We start from the raw sequence: 19357 nt of genomic DNA, 5'->3' as shown, positions 1-19357 counted from the left end.
TTTGTGTAGCAGTGGGCGTCGCTAAGCCAGGAGTCAGCTCATTGCAGCCCTCTGCAGTGACCGGCCAGAGTTGCAGCTTCGCCAGTATCCCTGCCGCCGGTCAGCCCCCGCGCGCGCATGCGCTTTAAGCCAGGTCCAAGGTAATAGGGCCGTCTGCGGTAGAGCGCGTCTCGAGACGCGCCTGGCGCGTCACCCCGGTCGATTCCATTCCAAAACCCCGACTCAAGAACCCATCCCATCTGATCGCCGAGCTCGTTTTCGGGCCTTGGCAATTTGGAGGCAGTGGCACCTCCAAACGTGCATCTGACGAGACGCCTTCCCGATGCAGAAACGGTGCTGATGCTGTAGCAAAATGCCTGTCAAGACAGGGTGAAACTGTGCCGCCAGGCTGAGGGATTGATCGTCGTGGTGCGAGCTCATTGTTGTAAGCCTGACAGGCTCTATTGTAGGCAACATAGAGCTGTAATCTTTCGATTGCAGGTGCTATTGCAATCCAGTAGATATGCTGTCTGGTGGCCTGGTGGATTTTATCACGACAGATGGTATCGGGGAGCTCCGGTTGGTGCCGAGAGGCCGACCGAGAGGCCGAGGCCTCTGCGACGGCTTTCTTCCGGAAGGGGGCGGCAAGTCTGAGGATGAAAGCAAGTATTTAAAGTTGGGTCCGTCCTGGGTAAAAATCAACCGAACTAATCCGGCCAGGCAACCCCGGCGGCAAGAGTGAAATCTCCTGAGTCCGTGCCAGAGTATCGGTACAGGTGCCCGACGTTGGGCTTTGTATCTGCAGTGCAACGCCGTGCGTGTGCGTCTCCGCGGCACGCAGCAGGTAGCAAGGCTGTCCGATGTCAGTCGGTCCATACTGAAACAGCGCTGTGCGCGGGCGGAGAGGCTCAGAGGAGGGCGGGATCACCGGGCCTGCAGTTTAGTCATGATGATATGTACGGCCTGAACAAGAGGGCGCCGGGCTCGCAAACCGGAGCCCAAAGAAATTATTTCCTGCGGGCCGGAGCAGTGATTTCGGCAACGTGGATACGGAGGGCGGACAGTGCCAAGGCATGGACAAGGCCCTGTTTCGCAACGAGCTCTTGAAAAAATATGGCACCGACATGGCACTGTCACGGGAAAGAAGATGGTGTGGTGCTCGGATTCGCCAAGCTGCGCGCGAGGCTGATGGTTGAAGGAAGGGCTGCAGCTCATAGCCGAAGCCGAATTGCGGCAACTCGATGGATGGATGGACATGTCTCTGGTGATCTCCTTGCCACAGCAGAAGCTCAATTGTTTCTTCCGTGACAGGTCTGGATTCCTTCGACGGCCGAAGACAGTCAGCGGACTCAATGCGGCAGTGCAGCGTAATAATAGCAAGGAGAGGCGGTATGAGACCGCTCGTTGATACACCGACAGTGATGGCTGCGAGTGGACTGATTGACTTTTCCGTGCCGCATTCCTGACTCCATCGAGATGGGTCCGCCTACTTGGCCACCGGCCAGTTGGAAGCGGCGTAATAGCTCTAGGCTTGGCTCGCTTGTTTCGAGAAATCTTCGAAAAGGCAGGCCCGTCGTTCCAAGGTTCACAGGCCACAGTGTGCCCCAGCTTGGAGCAGCTGCACTGGGCAGGGGGATTCCACGATCCGACATGCAGGCTCCTCAGGCACTGTACGCGTCCGGCTCCACTGATCGGGGCAAGGCTGTCCAATATCAGGCTCTTCTGGCTCTCAGCAACAGAGTTTAGGATCTGTTCTCAGCCAGTGCCACACGCCCGTCTGTGAGCGGTGACGAGGCTCCACAAAAAGTCACTTTCCCTGGGCCTGAATCAAACCCAAGTTGCAGAGACGGCCTCGCCAGTTGGAAGCTGCCCCGGGGCGGTTCGATTGGTCAATTGGGGCATGGCGAGACAGTCTGTGCCCGTTAGAGGCGCCAATTAAGCTTGAGGGCAAATCTTGAGCCGCTCCTCTGCAGGCCCAAGGGGCGGAACGGGGAGCTCTCGTGCCAGGCCTGGAGCTCCGGGCTGCCGGGGCGCGCTGGTCTCCTGCAGCTCTGCTCGAGTCGTAACCAGGTCAGGAGGGTCAAGATCGCGTGGATCGTCACACATGTGCCTCGCGAAAAAGCTCCGAGGGCCAGAGAGGCTATGCATGCTACGGTGCGGTAGGCAAGAGTCACGGGAAAGAGAAGCATATACGTGTAATGAGCCTTGAGGTTCCGCAGGCCAAGACACGTCACCTAGACAAAAATAAACCTCGACGTAAGAGAAGCCCCGTCGACTGTGGGCTGGATAATCTATGCAGTACTGTGTGTGTGTGTGCGCGGCGAGTGTCCGTGCTTTCCTAATCTCGGAGGACAGATTCAGACACAGTACCTAGGTAGATTAATCGTAGCCTGAACCCTGGACGGGCAGCTGCTAGTGCCAGGGTTCTCGAACGAACCTGCCTCGGAGGAGGATGCTGCAGGAAGAAGATAAAGCGGGTCCACAAGCGAACACGAGGCGAGGTACCAAGGTCACTTTCCCATGTTGGGCAACATGGGGAAATTTTGCTACCGGCGAGCCTTCTCCAATCCCCAGCCTAGTTCAATCGTGTGCCTTGTGCTGTTCAATTGATTTCGTTGACGGACGCCGTGATCGTTGGCGTAGATGCAGTTGCGATTGACGCTGCTGGATGACCGTGCTTCCCCCGGCTTTTCTTGGTCTCCATTATTGCTCCGTCAACAGGCGAGACCCACGTTGGCTCCAGGTGCTAGAAATTTTCGGATGAGCAGCTGCGCTTGCCTCTTCTGGGGCGGGCATCTCTGCCATTGCCTGCCAGGTCAGCCATCGGACAATCCGTCGAGATCATCACTGCAGAACCAAAAAAGTGCTGCAAGCTGGGTTCAATTGATATGTATTCCAGTGAAGCAAATGCTGATAGCGGGAAGAGCTTGCCAAATACGTAGTAGTCTTTAGTCTTGTCAAGTTCTTCATCAAGCTGAGCACGCTCAACCGATGACGTGGGCTGGATGAAGGCAACCTACGTACCAGGGCAGATGATCTTGGTACAGTGCCGAATAGACTCGTCCGAGGTCTGCATTAATAAAAACCTCGGCTGGCCGTCCATGGGGGGTTCTCAATTTCTCGCAGGGCAGCGTATGCTGGCATTCAATGCAGGTGAGATAGGGAGAGAAAAAAAAATCAAATCAGATATTTCACTGCTATTAGTCGTGAACCGGCGACGTTCCGTTGGACGCCTAGGGTGGGTAGGCGGGGATGAGGGGCTCACCGCTGACAGACTTTTTCTGGGGTTTTGCACAGCGGCTATCGTGAACTTGGTCGAAACAAAGTGGTGAGTTCGTTATGCACGCGTCAACCGGCCACGCGTGAATTGAGGGGAAAACCTGACTCCCCAACCTCACGATATTCCAAAAGGCCCCATGTAAACAGACTTCCCGGAATAGAAAGGCGACGAAGCTTCGAAAGTGGTTCGTCGAACATGCAACTCGTCTGCTGCTGTGGTTCGGGGGAAGGGGGTGCGAGGCTAGCGCTGGGTTAGGGCCCAACAGGGAATGGCGCGTCTCCCTTACCGACAGATGGCATACCCCACACTGTCGGACGGATTGGATGTTGTCGACGTATGCGCATGATCCTTGGCTAGCCATGGGTCATTGGGAACTCCTTTCCTGCAGGAAACTGGGGTGCAGAGGGACGTCGAGGTGCGCTGGCAGCCTCTTCACATGCAGTAGCGAATCTCCCGCCATCGTCTGACTGCCAGTGGAAATCCTGTTGCTGCGCGGTGCCGCGGCGGCCAAAGCTTCGCACGGCATCACGACAGCCACGAACGCCCAGGGGCCCCATAGTAAGGAGGCAGGCCAAGCCAAGGCAAGGGCCAGACAGCTTCCTGCGGGCTCGGTCGTCGGTGGCTGTGGATGGGGTCTGAGACCAAGAATACTGTTGCTTTTCGTGACCGCTAGTTTACCTCCCGACGGCAGCTATTCCGCGAGATCACACTAGCGATCTTTCTAGAAGGGCGCGAGATCTATCGAGGCCATGACGAGACCGGTCTGCTGCCAGTGCGCAGTGTGGCTTGGGCCGGCCCACGGTCTGCTGTCTCAACGATATGAAGTATTTCCTGCAGCGGCAGAGCGGGCGGGCCTGCAAGAGAAAAGCAGATATCGCCCAATGGACCGGCTGATAGTGCCACCTGTCGTACTATGGTATCATCGCGCCTCCAAGGGAGACAGATGGTGCTCGCTTCCGCCACGAGTCGCGAAATGCTCCCGAGGTCGCCCATGTGGCTGGACGATCGTTCTGTCTGGCGCCAGCAAAATCTGGTCCACGTCCGGAGTCAGGGCTGAGCGATGAGTTGGCAAAGGAACACCACAAACTAGGATGGCTAGCGAAAGTTTCAGACTGTCCCTCTTGGTCTTCTCATTGGAGCAGCGGATTCGAGATCATCCCCCAGACTGTGACTGTGAGGGTGCAGTAGGGCAGACCTCGGAGCCAATGGTCAAGTCCCCAGATGGTTGGTGCAGAATGATCCGCAGGTAGTGGTTCGGGCCAACCGGTTATGTTCTGCATTGTTTGGTTCAGTAGGTCTGATCGTGTGTCTGAAGCGCATGGCAATCAAGGAACAGTCTGACGATGGCCTCGCTTGAAGCCTACTGCGACCATATCGAATGTGTGGCCAAATCTTGGTCAATGTAGGTTCCTTCGAGCCGCGCGCAGGTTTGAGACGGGGCCAAACTAGGTAGCGTCTAATCGGACCTGCGATGTCAGGACCTGAGCCTTGAGAAACCTGACCAATTGGATGGCAGATCTGCTCCCGGCTGTGCAACGGACTGCCGGGGTTTGCTGTGGTAGCCGGCTGTCAGCACCCAGTAGAGCTCGAAACGGTTCGACGACAGAAGTATCAGGCGTATTTCATCGGAGTCGGTTGCTGATGCTGGGCACTGCGATGGGTATGGGGCAGTCCAGAACTCTAAAACCCCAGTCAATGGCGAGCAGTGGTCGCGGAATCCGGGGCATGTGTAGTGATAAGCGACGTCCATAGCAGGCCGTCCCAGCACACCGACCTCAGATGATCTCAGATGGCAAGTCAGCATCCGCCTGAGGCACAGGCACAGGCACAGATTACAAGAAGGACCCCGGCGCCGCGACAGTGAAGCCCCTGAAGCTCGGATATTGAATGCCGCAGATCAGCATCTCTGCTGCGTAACAAGACCTGCACGGCACTGCGCCTGCACTGCACGAATTGTATTGTCAGTGCACTGCATCTCACCAGCCCAGACTCCCTGACTGTCAGACTGTATGATGTCGAGCTTGCTTCTCCTCTGTCAATCGGTTTGAAACCTGCGAGGCCGTATTGCAAGCTGAAAAGGGAGGCAGAGTGTGGGGGTGAGCGTCTCACGCCAGCGTCCTTGTAAATAGCCGTAACCACCTGTATGGAGTGACAGGCGTTGCGCCCGCCTCGGCTTGATTGATTGATTGCTTGCATCGAGCAGGGACAGATTTGGCAGGCCAGCAGCTGGCAACATACGTCAAAAACAGTCTCACGACACACGGCAGCGAGCAACAGCGATACCTGGCAGATGGGGCCGCCGGCCATTCAGACGTCGACGGTCCCAACTTGCTGGGTCGCACCGCATGAAGGGGCCCGTCTCTGACCCAAGGACCGAGATAGTACCTAGCATTGCACGCAATTTCGCGGTGTATTTCGGTAACGGTTATTGGCAGGGGCCAGCTATGGGGATGGACAAGCAACTAGACTGCCCGCGTAGACAGGCGGCGGCTGGCCGGTGTGGCTTGGGTGGGCAAGCCCGCGCCACCAGCGTCTAATGATCATCTCCGGCGCATAGGCCCCATGGGATTTGGCGATGTTGAGTCGCGTCTCATGTGGGCACTCGGCGGCGTGTTTTCCTTGGTTGCTTAGCGGGTCTGTCGAGATGGCCTCTCTCAATGCGATGCGTGAAGGGAGAGGGGCATCTCAATGCCATGATGATGACGACGAAAGGGGGGCCCGCGACAGCGACCTCTTCGCGGGGGCGCGGGGCTTGGTCAGGGCCCGGCCAACGACCGTGTGTGGTGGTTGCCCACAAGCCGCCATGTTTTGAACGTCAGTCGCATGTCTGCTGTTTTCTGCTATTTGCCATGACACGCATTAGATCTTACGGTCCGGCGAACCTGGTGTCGTGCAGGTTCGCGTCCTGGGCCCGTGATTGGGCTGTGCTCTGTTCGGGATGGGCCCTTCCTCCACCCAAGCCTCCCGCCATTCGCGTTGGCGCTGTCACCGAGCTGGTGCGTCTTGACCGGCCCTCTGCGGCGTAGTGCGTAGTACTGCCAGCTTTCGTGATTGTTGGATAAGCTGAGGCAGGGTACGTACGATCTATCCAGCCTGTTTGGTAACCAATCGAGCCAGAACGGGTCAAGTGGACTGTCGAGGATCTGAGGATGGAGAACCTTGATTCTCACGAGAAGCCCACCCTGCCTAAATGCTTTACGCGTGGGGCGCCTGGGCGGATGGTACCCCATGGGCTTCTGGTGGTGGCCTGTCGACAACCGCCTGTGGATCCACGATTCCGGCATGGTTTCCGAGCTGGCTCCTCAGCTTGCGTGTCTGCTGAATTTCTTGCGTGGATGGGTGAATGTCGTGTTGATGGCCAACCTCCTCCTGAGCTGTTGGGATGGAAGGATGTCACGCCTGCGCTGGTGTGGCTGTACCGAGGTTGGGAGAGGCAGCCATTGCGAGGCTCTCTCCGCGAGGTGGTATCAGCTAGTTGAGGTTCCATCGAGGCAAACAGCTAGCTCAACCCCAGATGCCAACGCCATGGCATTACAGTGTCGAATATCAAAATACGAATCGCATTCTCGATTAATGGGCAATCTACAGAACTTCGGTCCCTCAGGCCGGTGCCGAATTCCAGGAGATTGATGCACGCCATAGCCGGGAAGATGCTGGACCCAGAAGCTGGACCGTTGTGGGAGAGAACAAAAAAAAACGGCCGTCAAATTAATCCCCAGACCTGCGATATCTCTCTTATTACACAGTACGTATACCGGGGCAACTGGTAATTATGTGATGTGATTTAAGGCCTAACTTGGAAATTCGTTGTCCAAGGCCCAACGCGCCGTCTCCCCTGAGGAGCAATCGCCCCCTCCCCCGGCTGCACAGCTCGTCAATCCCTCATCATCGAGCATATGCGGTCTCCACCAGGACGCGCACAGCTCGCGCACATTTCCGTATCACAAGCCATGGCATTGGCTTTTGCTGTCTGCAGGCATCCTCGTGGAGCGCATCAAGCTGTGCTTGGACGGCATCGACGTCGTTCCGTGGATCTGGGGACAAAGGCCGGCTCGACAGCGAGCGGTCAAGATGAATCCATTGAGGCGATGCAATGCACTGAGTGGACAAGCACATTCTTGACAGCAGATCAAATCCAAGCATGTCAGGGTGCCACATTATATGGACAGCCCATAACGATCCTTTGGCCATGGCAAAGATAGCAGGTTTAGAACACACCAGAGCCAGCTCGGAGATAGACCGGTAAGGAGGTTGTGGGAGCTCCTTGATACAAGCAGGTATAACTGGTACAGTAACAGCTGGCCGGAGGGCGAAACCGAGCCCACCGCCCTCCATCCTCCGGAGATACACGAGGCTCCCATCAGCCACCCAGCCCCCAGTGGCTACCTATGTAGCTACAGTGACTTTTGTTGCGACCCAGCCGAGGGGCCCGCAATCCTACACAATCCCTCTGTGAGAAGTCCCAAGTAGGAAGCTGCGGGGAAGCTCTTTGACACCGACCGCGACACGGAACAAACGCAGACACGACACCGCTTGACGCGAGTGCGTCGTGCCTCATGTGCGCTCGTGTCAGCCGAAGGTTAGAAATTCGATGTGTGGGAGGTGAGGCAAGGCAAGGCTCGGACACGCACACGTGCAATTGGACGGTGATCAGGGGACTGATGCTATCTTTCCTGGTCTTCCCTCTCTTCCGTCTGGTCACTTGCAACGCACACTGCAGCAACGTTGGACGGTGTCCCTGCAGTGATAGATAGTAGACAGCTCCAGTGGCGACATTGGGCCGAGGCTGGGGATTCCCAGACGGTGTTTCGAGGTAGGCCCAACTTTGTCGTTGTGAAGACGTACCTGAGGTAGGTGTCTACCTAGGTAGTCTAGCACGGTGCCTGGGCCGCTAGGGAGGTGTAGCAGTGGTAGGGGGCCAGAGGCTATCTGTGGCGGCCAATCCCAGCGCTCTCGTCCGTCCAGTCGTGGCCTGTCGCTGGGCGCACACTTGACCGTCCTCACACGCCTCTTGGCGGGCCGGACGATGAAGGCCCTGTGGCATGGCGCGTGTTTAAGCTTAGCTATGCCACCCCTGCTTGTGTTCGGCCACGGATGGGCCCTGATTATAACAGGCGGGCGGATGAATGGTTGCTTCAGCTTCTTGATGAGCGGCGATGCGCTTTCCGTGGGTGGACATGTCTCAGTCAGTTGCGCGGGACGCACGACATATGGCACAACAAACCTTGGGATACCTCATTATACTGTAGACTAGTAGGTGGTCGGTCTACAAGACTGTAGTCTACGTACATAGCCAAGTACAGCAGTGTACAGTCAGTAGATCCATTGCGGAGGAGCACCAACAAGGAATCCAAGATGCCACACAGTGGCGACCCGCAGCAGGCAAATTCGGCCTTCCGGATGGATTGACAAAATGGAGCTCAGACAAGCTGCATCTGCACGCATACCGCCCATCCCCATCCCATCACCCATTTGTCTACCGATCACGCATCCACCCACTGACCGCAAGGTACACAATGCGGTCAGTTCTGAGTCGACTGTCCCTCTCGCCCTTCTTGCCCGTTCGTTGCCCAGAGTCTCCTGACAATGACAGCCAACAATGAGAGCAGCCGCCACGGCGTGTTTTGGGGCTGCCGCCCTCTGACCGGGAACAAGGCCAACCTTGAAGCAAAGCACCTGATGGGATGTGGGGTGTACGTCTACGGATAGGCAGGGTCAAAGTCAAAAGATGCCAGACTTTGGGTGCCGGTGCACACGCACACGCGCACACACGCACACGGCTGGCTTGCTTGCTTTTCGAGGCACAAAAAAGCCGCTGTGCTCTGTGCCCCGTGCTCCTACAGCAGGTACAGTAGGTACGGAGACCATGCGTTGAGTGTACTGTACGTGTGTAGGCTAGGCATTGAGGATTATGATACCGTCTCGCAGTGCTGCACCCGCTTCATCCGTCCAGCCCCGTCTCCGTCTTGCTTGCTAGCCGTGTGTGCTTGGGTGGGTGATTTGAGAGTGGGCCGGGGTGTGGTTCACAGTTGAATTGGCAATTGGCATGGGTTCGTCGCTCCGTGCCCTGCTTGGCTGTTTCTTTCTTGGCCCCGGTGCCCTGTTCTCTGCTGCTCTTGCAAGACAGTTACAGCAGCAGCAGGTTCGAAGAAGGAAAGGCGAGGGAAGGGCACACTTGCAACGCACGCCGCACGCACGCACACACGCCATGTATACAGAGTCACGTACTCTGGTTGGCGTTCCTGGGGGAGCGAAAGAGGTAGTTTGTGTACTGCGGTCTCTATTAAGAGACCTGCGCGTCGTGGACAGGTACGCCGAACAGACCACCCTGTCTCGCGGTGTGTGGGTGTGAGAGTGTGTGTCTGTGTCTGTGAGTTTGTGTGGTGCCTTGCTGCTTGGAGCTGCAGCCATCGGTACCCGTCCCCAGGTACTGTACAGCGCTACCTGCCGAGCTGGGTCGTAGGTACCACCACCACCACCTGCAGAGCAAGAGCACTTTGGAGGTGAGAGCGATCCTGGTCCCTGGATGCCACCCCTGTCTGGCACGCCTGCACGCCTGCTAGCTTGGGTGCAGCACTGTGTCCGTCTTGCAGCAACGATCACCCCCCTGTGCTGGGTCCTTGCTGCGAGGAAAATGCTGATGGGGACCTCCTGTCCAATCCCTCTCCTTGTCGACGTCCCACCTCCTACACCTACACCTTGCTCTCTCCTGGCATGCAAATATCTGCCTCTCTCTCCTCCTCTCCTCCTCTCCCTCCACTCGCCATCCGCCATTCACTCATCCTTCCTCTCTCCCGAACCAGTCCTTCCAAACCGCCATCTCCCTTTCTTGACAACGTTCGGAAACGGAGGGAAGGAGAATACTACCCACTGGGCTGCATCGACATCCGCACCCAGCTGCCGCTCTAGTTCCCAGCCCCGAGTTCCACCTGAGGACCGGACCAGCCAGGACAAGCTCAACCCCAGAGACAGTGAGAGCCTTGCAGAACGAGTCAAGATATATATCTTGGGTTCCAGGAGCACAAGAGAGGAACTAATATCCCCCTCTTGTCATACCTTCCCCCAAGTGCCATCTAGACTCAATCCCATTCTGCATTGTGTACTCGACCCGACTGGAATTCTTCGGCTCGGCTTCGAGGGAATCTCAAATCTCCCCCACCCCCGATCCCTTCGTCCAACCATTCCGCCCGACTCCCTATCAATCAATCGGCCCCTCGGGATTCTTGAGAGGTCAACGGTCAACGGAATCGAGTTGTTCACCGACCTGGTAGCAGACAGCCCCCGCCGTCCCACCAGCAGAGCACCGGAGCCGAGCAAGTGTACGCAACTTACTCGGTCATCAAAAGAGAAGGACAGCAACATCATTTGAGGATTCGGATCACCGTTGCACTACATGATCCTGTTCACGGCAAAGCTTCATAGCTTTTCAAGGTGTTGAGAGCGAGAGGTATGTGTGAACGACTCCCCTCCCCCGGGGCCTGCCGGCGTGACTTTCCAAGCCTGTCCTGTCCTTGGGCAAAAAGGCTGGACCGGCCCTCGTACCTGCATCAAGCTCTGGCACGGTCTCACCTGACGTGATGCCAGAGTTGTTGCTGCGTCACGGGGTGTCGGCCTGGTCGAATCTTCGGCATGACCAATGATCCTAACCGTGGCTCGCTCCCTTCACAGGTACATGCCTACAGGCCAACCCATCACAGCCAACCTTGACAAGCTTTCTATCCTCAACTGAGGTAATCGCGTCTCGTGGGAAACGTTAATTCGTCGCTCCTACCCGACCTCAGGAATTGTGTCATTTTGTCTGTCTTGCCAGACAATCGACCGTTAGCGGTAAGGGATTCTCCTGTCTACCCACCTTCCTTGAGCAATGATCTCTTTCCCTTTTCGTGCCTTTTGCTGTCGTGAACAGCGTCAGCGCGCTGAGGTCGTGTGATCGTGAGATGTGGATGGGGAGGACCCAAGAAATGGGCATCTGCGAAAGAATCTGCCTGTGCAATTGTCCTTCCAGGCCCATTTCTCAAGTCCCGCATTCAGGCTTGCACAATGGTCGAGGAAAGCGCTGAAGGCGTTTTCCCCCCTTGTCTGCCAGAATTGACCCCATTTGAGGCAACTCAATGGGCACACAATACGTTTGTGTGCTATTCTCCGCACGCCAGATCCCAGCACGCTGGCCCGGTCTGGTGTGTGTAAGATCGGGCGAATCAGAAGAGAAAGCCGAAAGAATGAGAGAGGAAGAAAAGAGACTCCCTTCCCTTCCTTTCCCTACGGAGAATGGCGGAAACCCATTGTGGGCTGTCTTGAATTTCTTCGTTGAGATCTTGTCTTGATTCACCCCTGAAAGATGAGAATCGAACTCGAGGCTGATCAGAACCCTTGTCGGTGCTATAGAGCCGTGCATTGCATTTGCAGCACAGTCGCCAAAAAAACTCCACTTTTAAAACCGGCCTGTGCTCCCGGCCACTCTTCCATCCCATCTCCATTTCAACCACTGTTCAACGTGGCTCTCGACTCTTCAACTTCCTCCTTTTTGGCACCAGCCATTGTCACTCATTATCAACCCAAGCTGCCATTCATTCATTACAATCAACAACACCACACTCATTAATAATACTAATAATAGTCGACTCGACTAGACCATTTAATAGTCTCTTCTGACCGCATTTCATTCCTTCACCGTCTCGACAACCGGCCGAACCGATTTGTTTCTTACTTCGAATCTTGAACGCCCCGTCGACAACAACCACCAAAACAAGCTTCCTGGGGAACTTGTGTGTGTACATTTCGAACTGCCGAAGCCGTCATCGACGATCGTCCATTCCGGTTCACTTTCAAAACAGTCCAGCAAGATGGCTCCCCACTCTCAACCAGTTGAGGAGGTCTTCGAGCCCGAATACCAAAGGGTACACCAGTTCTCTGCCGAGCGAGCTGCGAGCCTGGTTCGCGCCAGGAGGTGGGACGCCAAGGTCGACAGGCAGATCACAATTGCCCATGAGCTCTCGAGGCTGGCCAGCGATGAATATCTCGAGGACATCATGCAACATGCGAGGCACATGGAGGTGGGTCCCCTTGCTGCTCAATCACCGACTGCTCCGAGTCGTCTCCCGGAGAACACTCACTGACCACGCAATAGGACGAGACACTGCCCGACGCCAACCTCATCGACATGCAGCGTGAGATCCAGTGGTTCATGCGGCCCTACCTGATCGACTTCTTGATCGAGGCACATGCTGCTTTCTCACTCCTCCGGGAAACCCTGTTCCTAACCATCAACCTGCTTGACAGGTACTGCTCCAAGCGGGTGGTCTACAAGCAGCACTACCAGCTTGTCGGCTGTGCAGCCCTCCTGATCGCTGCCAAGTACGGTGACAAGAAGGACCGGGTCCCCCAGATCAACGAGCTCAACAACATGTGCTGTGGTCTGTACGACGCTGGCATGTTCACCCAGATGGAGATGCACGTCCTCAACACGCTGGAGTGGAACATCGGCCACCCCACTGTCGACTTCTTCCAGTCCATCATCTGGGCTGACGAGCAAGACGACCGTGAGGTCAGGGACATGACCGCTTACCTCTGCGAGATCGCCCTCTACCACCGTGACTTCGTCTCCACGAAGCCATCCATCATGGCGCGTGCCTCTCACGCCCTGGCACGGGCGATCCTCAACCGACCCGAGGTCAACGATGGCGAGTGGGACCGTGACTGCCGCGACACGCTGCTGACGCTGTCTCAACATCTGCACCAGCCCTCCGTCACGCTCTCCCGCAAGTACTCGTCCAACCACTTCTCTCGCGTCTCAACCAAGCTCGCCGACTTCCTGGCGCAACAGGCTGCCATTCAACGACCACAGGTCAACGGGCCCGCGACTCCTCCAGCCGAGTGCGGCAGCTCGCCCCAGAGTGCCGACATCTACAGCACTCCCCTCAAGGGTCACGGCTCAGCACCTGGTGTCGCCGATGGCTACATGACGCCACCCATCACCCCCGACGGTGCCTCGTTTGGTGTTAACGGTCAGGTCGAGGGCTACACGCAGCTCCCACCACGATGTCCAGTCACCCCCACCCCACCAAGCCAAGTGAACGGGTTCCCACGACCTCCACAAGCATCATCACAATACAACGTGACATACTTCGATGGACAGCCAAATGCCGTGGCTCACTAGAACACGAGCTGCGATGCGGCCCTCACGGGCTTGCGAACTCTTTCCATCGTACCTTGTCCTTGTTCACCGCGACCCGTGGACAAGGGTAATTCATATCTTCGTTGTTGGGCATACAAAGTGTATTGATTATTCATGGAGACGGATTTAAAATAAGACTGCATCTGGATTTGGATACCAGCGTCATGGCATTAGCGAGTTTGATATTCACACGCACATGTTTACTTTCTCGTCTCAAGACTTTTTTACTTCGATTCGGCATGTCCGCACACTTTTCTTCTCATCACTCCCAGCCCGCCTCACATTGGGGTTCTTGTCAGGAGGGCTGTTATACCCAAAATCCCCCAATTCGGTTTCAGAAAAGATCAATTGCCTCGCCCTGCACCCAGGCACCACTCGAGGAGTTGTGCACCTAATACTACCAACCTACCGGAGGCAGGCCAACCTGGCTCTGCTCTCGACACGAGGGCGAGGACGAGTTTGGAAATGTTGTTTCCTGGGGGACGAGGCGACAACCGACTCATTTCGGGACTGGAAATAGTTCCAGTTACCATCTCCGGGCCCAGGACCGAGCATCGCCGATGCAGCTGTTTGAGAACGCACCGATTGACGCTTAGTGGAAACACCAAGGAAGTTGACGGGCAAGCGAAGTCTGGAATAGTGGGACGATCAAGTGTACCTGGTCGGGTCGGCAACCTCAGTTTCAGCCTAACCTCGGAAGGATCGGATTGACGTGGGTGCTCAGCAGTATTGAGCACCTCGGGTTGCCTGGGCGACAGGCGAAGGACGAACGGACAGGGACAGAATGCTGCGGCTGCTCCTTGGACGAGAAAAAAAAAGAGAGGGTTTCATTTATTTTCTTGTGTACAAACGGCGTGAAGAGGGTTCGTGAAAGGGACGGATACGGGCGGGCAATCACAGGAGCCCACTCGATGGAGGAGGATCTTGGACTATTTCGGCGCTCATTCGACGACGCACCCCAATCAGCACCAGTACGAGAACACCGATACAAGTCATCGTCCAGCATCCATCATACCCGCAATGGCCAGTGTGCTATAGCGGTAATCTTTATTAGGGAGCAGCGAGGGATGGCTGCTATAGCTTAGCTGTATTCTATTCTATTCATTAGATGAACAGAATCGGAAAAAAAGAAAAAAAGACCATTGTCTCTGAAGATGCCTGCTCCGATCTGGTCTGCCTTGCAATTGTGTTCATCTCTTGCTGTGTCTGGTGAAAACCCACGTTTCCATCGCCCCCTTGCCCCAGCCACCAGCCGCTCCAGTCTGGCCTGGGCGGTATTCCAACCCCTGTGTGATCTCCCCGGTTGAGCTCGCCAGATCTCAGGACTGGGGAAGGGGCAGGGGCGGAGATTTGGGCCTCGTGAAGTTGAAGTTCGGAGCGTTCGCATGTCAGGGCATGGGGCAGGCTGGAAATTGGGAGACTTGGTACGTGCAGCAGCCCCGTACTCCTTGCCCCTTTCCCGTCCTCCCCCCAATCCGTCCTCCTGCCCGTTCGGGAAGTAACCCTCCCCATCCCAGCTGTCTCATTGGCTAGCGCACCCCACTTGGTCCATCGGTTCTTCCCGGATCCCAGCCCGATAGAACTAGTAGGGCAGTGACGGATTTAGACCAAGACCGGGGAAGCCCTTGGGTCCTCACTGCACTCCAGTACTACCTAGCTTAGGTGGTAACAGAGTGGGCGGGTGGCGTTGAAAGTCAATGCGGGAGAAGATGCAAAATGCACTAGAAGGATGGCATTTTTGATCTGGGCGGGATGGGAAACATTTTATTCTCTCGGTCAGGACTAGAGGACTTCATGCTCTCTAGTTGTTCTTTTCAATCAATGCTGTATTCCCCTCGATTCGATGGGGGGTTGCAAGCAGCACAGAGATAGAGCAAGGGCAGCAAGCTTTGTGAATGGGAAGTTTGGACGGGTAGGTCGGGACCGCCCCAAGAGGGATGCGAGTGCGACTCAGCCCTTTAATTCCCGTCAGTTTGGTGGGCTCCGGTCCACTGTCGTCAGTCGGTCAGGCCAGCCGTTTTGTCTGTCAGGAGACGGCAGCAGCGATTTTTATTATGCCATTTTTCATTCTATCCAATCCGGCCCAGTCCAATCCAATACATTTCACGGGGGAAGCTAATGTCTGTCACCTCGGCCTGGAAGCTCCGTGACGTATTCTCCCCCTTAGCGAAGGGGCCGGCCGTCCTGTTGCGTTTCTTGGCCGCTGTTGAGACAGCTGAGCGGCCCCAGGACCAACCCCAAACGCAATTAGCGGACTGTAGCCCGGATGGAGGTTCAATTGGGATGGGAGTTGACGTCCCAGCGCGGAGGGAGAGCCCAGAAGAGGGCTGCCTGTGCGAAGTAATCACCCATCCAACGCGCAGGATAAGATTCAATAGCTAGCCCATCCCACAGGGGGATGAAGAGAGTCCAGGCCAAGCTGGTTGTTTGATTGGATGGTTTGGTTGGCCTGGTCGAGCCCCAGCCCAGGAGCCGGCGCCCGACACACCCCCTGCGATCCAGCTGGAGCTGCACGGCCGGCCCAACGGCCATTGAGGCTGGGCTGGGCTGGGCTTAGCCGGCTGCAAGCACTTTGTCTGGAGGGAATCGAATTTCCGAGCTGGCACAATTTTTTTCACGAAACCCGGGTGGGCTTGGGAGTGGAGTTGATCGCTGACCTGCTAATAACCAAGAGGCCGCCACCGCCTGGGGGTTTGGCGCGCAGATTGCAATGCATGCATGTCAGCACGAAGGGCACATGCTGTCAATCTGCTGTGCATACGCTCCAAGCCGCTATGGGGAGTTGATCAACGAGTCCCTTGGTCTCTCTTTTTTTCGTCCGTAATTTGACGGGTCCGTTGATCCAGCCCCCTTGGCGTGTGGATTGGTCCGTTCTGATGTCGTTGAGCTCGATGGGCATAGAGACTGTGCTCTACTGTAGCGTCTAGCTACTGCGCCATGTGTAATGTAATCCACATCCGTTGGCACTCTTTCGGCCGCTCCATCACAAGGCCCCCGGCTCTCGTTGCGTCATCTCGTGTCTTCCGCGGCCCGTAAGCCAAGGCCCCCGGCGCCGTGACGTCCACATTGGCCGAGCACTTCGACGGATAAGTGGATCGAAGGTCGCCTCCGTGTGCGTGGGCCCGTCTCCCCGCCCGCGCGGCGCAGATCCAGCTCGAGAGCCAGGAACAACCATCCTGCAGTAGAGAGGTATTATTATACATATCTCTGGTAACGGCAGACAGTTTGACACAGTAGGTATCTAAGTATTAAAGTATGTCATCGCTTAGCCAAATAACCCCTTACCTAAATACATCATTACCCCCTCCTTATCCTTAATATCACCTACCTTCTCATTACTTTATCTTTATAAAAGAATTTTCTATTTACATTAAATTAATTAATATAAATACTTTAAATACTTATAAAGTTAAGTTATAATTTACCTTAAAGGAAATTAACTAGGGCATAATAGCAATTAATAAAGCTATTAATGCATATAAAGTTAAATTAAATACTCTTTATAATTAACTTTATAATGCAAAACCTTATTAAAAAGCCTATGCATATAAAATAAAGCTATTTTCTTATTTAAAGCAATTAATTTAATAATAAATTTTATTTAAAAAAAAATGCTTATTACCCTTTTATAAAGGCATAAGTTTATAAGTTTATAAAGCACTTATGCATTTTTTTAATAATAATATTTATATTAAAAAACATTAAGTTAATTACTTTATTTTTTATTATCTTTAACTTTATATAAAGATTAACATTCCTTTAAGCATTATTTAAGTAAAAGCTAACATAAAAGAATATTTAAAAGAGTTTTTAAAAGCTATAAATCATTAAATTATAAGAAAATATATTAAGACTTATAATATTATTAATATAAATAAAAACGGAGTTATTAAGCATAAGATTTTTAAGTAATAAGTCCTTAGGTTATTCGTAACTTTAATATTAAGTATATTAAAGGTTAATTTAATGATGGTTGCAAAGGTATGAAATTCAATGCCCCCGTGAATTCCAGGGGAATACACGGGGAATCTACCTATATATACATACACACGGTGAATTCATGACGAATTCACCGTGAATTCACCGTGAATGTTAGCATTCACGGTGAATTTACCGTGAAAGTACCGTGAATTCGTAATTCACGGTGAATTCACGGTGAATTCACCTAGAATCCACCATTGCCCATCCGTACCGCATCATTTAATTAATTAAACCATTATTCTTAAGGTTATTATTATTAACGGTTATTAATTAACTCTTGTAATGATTTTAAAGGGAAAATTGCTTTAAAAGCAGTGGTTTTTAGTTAATTTGCTTAATTATAAGTTTATTTATAATTAAAATAAGTAGTTTATAATAAAGATTTATTATAAATAGTTAATAAAAGTATTTCTTTTTAAAATTGCTATTTAAAATATATAAAAATAATAATTATTATTACTTAATAGCTCTTTAATATATATATTAACTTTTTTAATAATTAAAGTATAATATAAAAAGGTTATTATATATTATTTGCTTATATATATATTATATATTTCTTAGCTATATAATAAGGAGTTATTTAAGTTTTTTAAGCATTATTATTATTAAAAGGCATTATTTACTTTATTTATTCTTAAGATAATGCTTATTAATAAATAATTAATAATAAAGTATTATAAAAAGGTTATTAAAAAGGCCTTTATAAAGAGGAATATAATAAATAGCTTTTTATATATTAACATTATCCCCTTTAATTCTTAAAAAGTCCTTATAATATTATTAATTAAAGAAAACCTTTTAATAGTAAATAATGCTTTAATAAGGGCAGTAATATTTAAAAATGTTATAGTAATAATTATTTATATGCTAAGAAAAGCTTTTAACTTAGCAATAATAATAAGCTAAATTATAACTAGGCAAAATACTATTAATTATAATATTTAACTACTTTTTAAAAAGGCTAAGAAGTAATTAAATACTTTTCTTAATAAGAATGCCTTCTTTAAGGATAAGAATAATTATTTAAATACCCTTATAAATAAGCTACGCCCTTATAAGAAATAATATATTTAAAAGAACTTAAATAATGTATTTGCAAATATTATCAAGGTAATAAGGGGTAATAAAATGCCTTTTTAATATTAATAATTTTTTAAGTAGGCTAATAAAGTAAATCCTTAAGAAATTAACTATACTACCCTTAAGCATTATAAAGATAAACTTTAATATTCTTTTTATATATAAATTAAGTCTTTATAATTAAAATTAAATATGTAATTATTAAAAGTATTTTTATTATAATGATATGATTACTTATTTAGCTAATGGGTTATTTAACTAAGCGATTATATACTTTATTATCTATGTAATAGGGCTGCTTAGCAGTAAAGCGTAGATAGTTTAGCTCCTAAGGTCCATCCTATTTCCTGCGCGGTAAAATATAGCCCATTTTTCTTATCTTTTTAAACAGCTCTTCCTTGCTTTGGATATTCTCTAAGGCTTTAGCGGTCATTATAGTCTTCCGAATTAAACATACCAGAACCCAAAGATTAAGAGAGGTGAATTAACACCTTTCTATTTCTCTATTTAAACAAGGAATTTGCTTTGCCTAGAAATTTGCTAAAGCAATTTAGCCCGTATACTGCGTTTTCTTGCATTTTAGGATCGGCTTTTAAATCATATTCTTAGTTTCTTTACGTTATGGAGCAATGCGCCAGCTTATGGCAATCTTCCCTACCTCTGGTTCTAAAGTTCATCTTTAGCGGAAGCTTTTATTCCTGCCCAATTTAGTTTTCTCACGGACCAAAATCGCATTTTAAAGGGTGAAATTATTCTAGCCTGCTGCCTTTCGGCATTAAAATGAGTCTGGTTAAGTAACTTTTTAGGCCCGGCATGGTCGTGATAGAGTCTCCAGTATACATAGTACTTAATATATGTAT

The 19357-nt window shown here is 51.8% G+C and overlaps 2 protein-coding genes across 2 annotated transcripts; one reads left to right on the top strand and one right to left on the bottom strand.

The window, feature by feature from the left end:
- Window positions 1–4715: 4715 nt before the first annotated feature.
- On the bottom strand, window positions 4716–5163 carry INS49_002313 (uncharacterized protein; the record flags this gene model as incomplete). The annotated part of the gene is made up of 3 exons (XM_043163126.1): window positions 4716–4725; window positions 4801–5043; window positions 5096–5163. The coding sequence occupies 3 exons, from the start codon at window positions 5161–5163 to the stop codon at window positions 4716–4718; spliced, it is 321 nt and encodes a 106-aa protein (XP_043031632.1).
- A 6939-nt stretch (window positions 5164–12102) lies between these two features.
- On the top strand, window positions 12103–13415 carry INS49_002312 (uncharacterized protein; the record flags this gene model as incomplete). Its single annotated transcript, XM_043163125.1, has 2 exons — window positions 12103–12312; window positions 12387–13415. 2 exons carry the CDS (start codon window positions 12103–12105, stop codon window positions 13413–13415), a joined length of 1239 nt encoding a protein of 412 aa, XP_043031631.1.
- Between the last annotated feature and the right edge of the window lie 5942 nt (window positions 13416–19357).

Source organism: Diaporthe citri (assembly GCF_014595645.1).
Source record: "Diaporthe citri strain NFHF-8-4 chromosome Unknown scaffold_1, whole genome shotgun sequence".
Lineage (NCBI taxonomy): Eukaryota > Fungi > Ascomycota > Sordariomycetes > Diaporthales > Diaporthaceae > Diaporthe > Diaporthe citri.
This window is presented reverse-complemented; position numbering and strand designations above follow the sequence as displayed.